Consider the following 2678-nt stretch of genomic DNA (forward strand, 5'->3'; position numbering starts at 1 on the left):
GCTCCGCCCCTGATCATAACTCAATCCAAAGGGAACAGTAAGCAACATGCTCAAGACTAGCATTGGGCTATTGGCCATACAAAGAGATCCATCCTGTCTGAAGAAAAAAGTGCAAACACTGCATGTACCTCCTAGAGGCGAAAACCACGTGAGTCTCAGTTATTTCGTCAAAAGAAAATACAAATCGGAGGCAGCTAACATTTGGTGTACAAATGAACGGTAAAGCACAGAAGAACGTGTTAATTATGTGTTCATTAAATTAAATCTACGCCACTGACACACATTTATTGACCCTAACAAAAATCCATGTGGAAGACTAACATGGGCCTCCTGATGTTTGAGCTACATTAAGCCGTATCAATCAGATGAAGCACTCACAATTCATCAAAGAAGGCATTGCAATGCAGTATCAAAGTACAGGCACGCCTAATTTATAAATGTGGGATAGTATAACTTAAAATCACGGCAACTGCATGGAACCAATGCCAAAATGTGCCACCTGAGCACAATGATGCTGATATCATGCAACCCCATAATACCCAATTGGTAGTACGACGCTAGCAGTGCAGCTGCTGCAACCTACAATAGTATAACTTAAAATCCGGCAACTGCATGGAACCAATGCCAAAATGTGCCACCTGAGCACAATGATGCCGATATCATGCAACCCCATAATACCCAATTGGTAGTACGACGCTAGCAGCTGCTGCAACCTACATTCTTATTAACAGCCAATTGGACTCTAAGTCTCTAACGGCATCAAATTCAAGCCATCGACCATTTAACAACGATTAATTCTCCCCGACACCAACACACCGGAGCTAAGTCAAACAGATCGAACAAGCAGTTATCCGCCCAATCCATGGGGGAAGTCTTACGATGTATCTCTGGTAAAACTTGCGCTTGAAGTGATCGACGACGTCGGGGCGGGAGGCGAGGTGGGGCGGGACGAGGACGTTGGACCAGTACCCCGCCCACCGCGCGTCGTTCTCGTAGTCGTACGCTCCCGCCGCGATCCGCTTCAGCTTCTGCGGATCCCCGCCGCCGGTGCTCGCGTCCGCCTCCCCCATCGCCGCGCTGGATCCTCCTGCCTCCTCTGGGGTTTGGGTTTGGAGACTCGTGATCCGGAACGAACGGAAGATGAGAGGTGACTGCAGAAATTTTCTGTTTTTTTTTTTTGACAAACTCAGAAATTTTCTGTTGGTGCTACCCAAATGGGTTGCGAGAGGGAAGACTATTCTTTCATTTCTTTTTTGTCTCGCCCATGGCCGGGAATTGGCCGAGCAGACCTCGGATCGCCTAAGAGCATCTACAAGCGAATACCTCAAACCTGTCTTATACGTTCGGGCGGGCCGCCCGATCAGTGTCCGGTCATGATTTTTTGATACAGACGGATTCTCAAACGACCCTCAATCATCCGGGCTGACTGACACCCCATATCCAGCACAAATACGAGGCGGATATGGGGACGCCAATGGGCATGCCCGCCACGTCGGATCCGGGCCACGCTGGCTCACCCGACCCCACATAAATTCCTCCTTATCCGCTCGCCGGACCAAACCCTAACCACTTCACTCTCCTTTCCTTCACTCCCCCTCCGCCACCCAAGCTCGTCTCCGGCTCATTCCGGCCTTCTCCGGCATGGCTGGAAGCGGATTCGAGTCCTTCACCTCCAGATCCGTCGACCCCGAGCTCATCCCGCGCGGCCCCGGGGAGGAGATGGTCGTCCGGCTTGCGCTCCGCCGCGCCCGAAAGAAGGCCCGTGGATGGCTGCGCTCGGACTCCATCCGTCGGGAATCCATTGTGTCCGCCCAAATGGGGCATGGATCCGGCGCTAGGCCGGCCATAACTGCCTCGCCGGAGGTCGTGCGGTCCGTCTAGCATCCGAACGCGCAGGCGGATGCGCAGCCCCTCCGGTGGCGCGCCGAGCACCGGGACGCACCATGGGCCTTGCCCGACAAGGCCATGGCACGGCGTGCCCGCCGTGTAAGGCACCGGGCGCGGGAGGCGGCGGCAGCCCTCGCGGCGGCGGACGTCGAGGAAGCGGGGTCGCATTCTCCGGCGCCCAATATGGCGCATCAGTCCAGGCGCCACAACTGCGTCGTGGTGGACGTCGGCGGCTCGTCCCCGAATGGATCCATCATCGATCTGACGTCCACGACACCGTTCGGGTTTCGGTCTCCGACAAGGAAGAGTAGGGCATGGGAGATGGCGGGGCCTTGAGCCTTGTGAGCCAGCTCATGTCCCATGCCCTACCCTACCTTGCCGGCGACCGGCCCAACACTCTGAGGAGCGCAGCCGGCCGCCGGACATGGCTAGGGCGGAGCCGGGCGAGCGGGGAGCGGAACCGGACAAGCTCCACGTAAATTAGGTCTCACGTTGCATGTAATAATATGGATTTGAGGTTTCTATTTTGATGTATCCGGATGTGGAATGCGTTTTTTCAGGGGGGACGGGTTGGTGTTTGAGTGGTCGGATTTGCTAAGTCCGGCTGTAGATGCTCTAAGTCCATTTCAGGAGGCCCACTCGACTGGGCCTCAACCACGAAGCCCACTCAGCTAGGCGCATCTCGAAGTCCACTCGGTTGAGCGTTAGTTCCCCATAACACATACATCAGGGCACACTAAATGGAAGATTCTTCTCGGCAATCATGGAGAAGTTGGGCTTCAAACCTGCTT

General features: G+C 54.8%; 1 protein-coding gene across 1 annotated transcript in view; it reads right to left on the minus strand.

The window, feature by feature from the left end:
* Nucleotides 1–1264, minus strand: part of LOC119276221 — a 6428-nt gene extending 5164 nt beyond the window's left edge. The window contains exon 1 of the mRNA XM_037557242.1: nt 879–1264. Within this exon, the coding sequence (XP_037413139.1) occupies nt 879–1070 (192 nt within the window). The 5' untranslated portion in view covers nt 1071–1264. The remainder of the gene's footprint in view (nt 1–878) is intronic.
* Between the last annotated feature and the right edge of the window lie 1414 nt (nt 1265–2678).

The sequence above is a fragment of the Triticum dicoccoides genome, chromosome 3B (genome assembly GCF_002162155.2).
Source record: "Triticum dicoccoides isolate Atlit2015 ecotype Zavitan chromosome 3B, WEW_v2.0, whole genome shotgun sequence".
NCBI classification, from domain to species: domain Eukaryota; kingdom Viridiplantae; phylum Streptophyta; class Magnoliopsida; order Poales; family Poaceae; genus Triticum; species Triticum dicoccoides.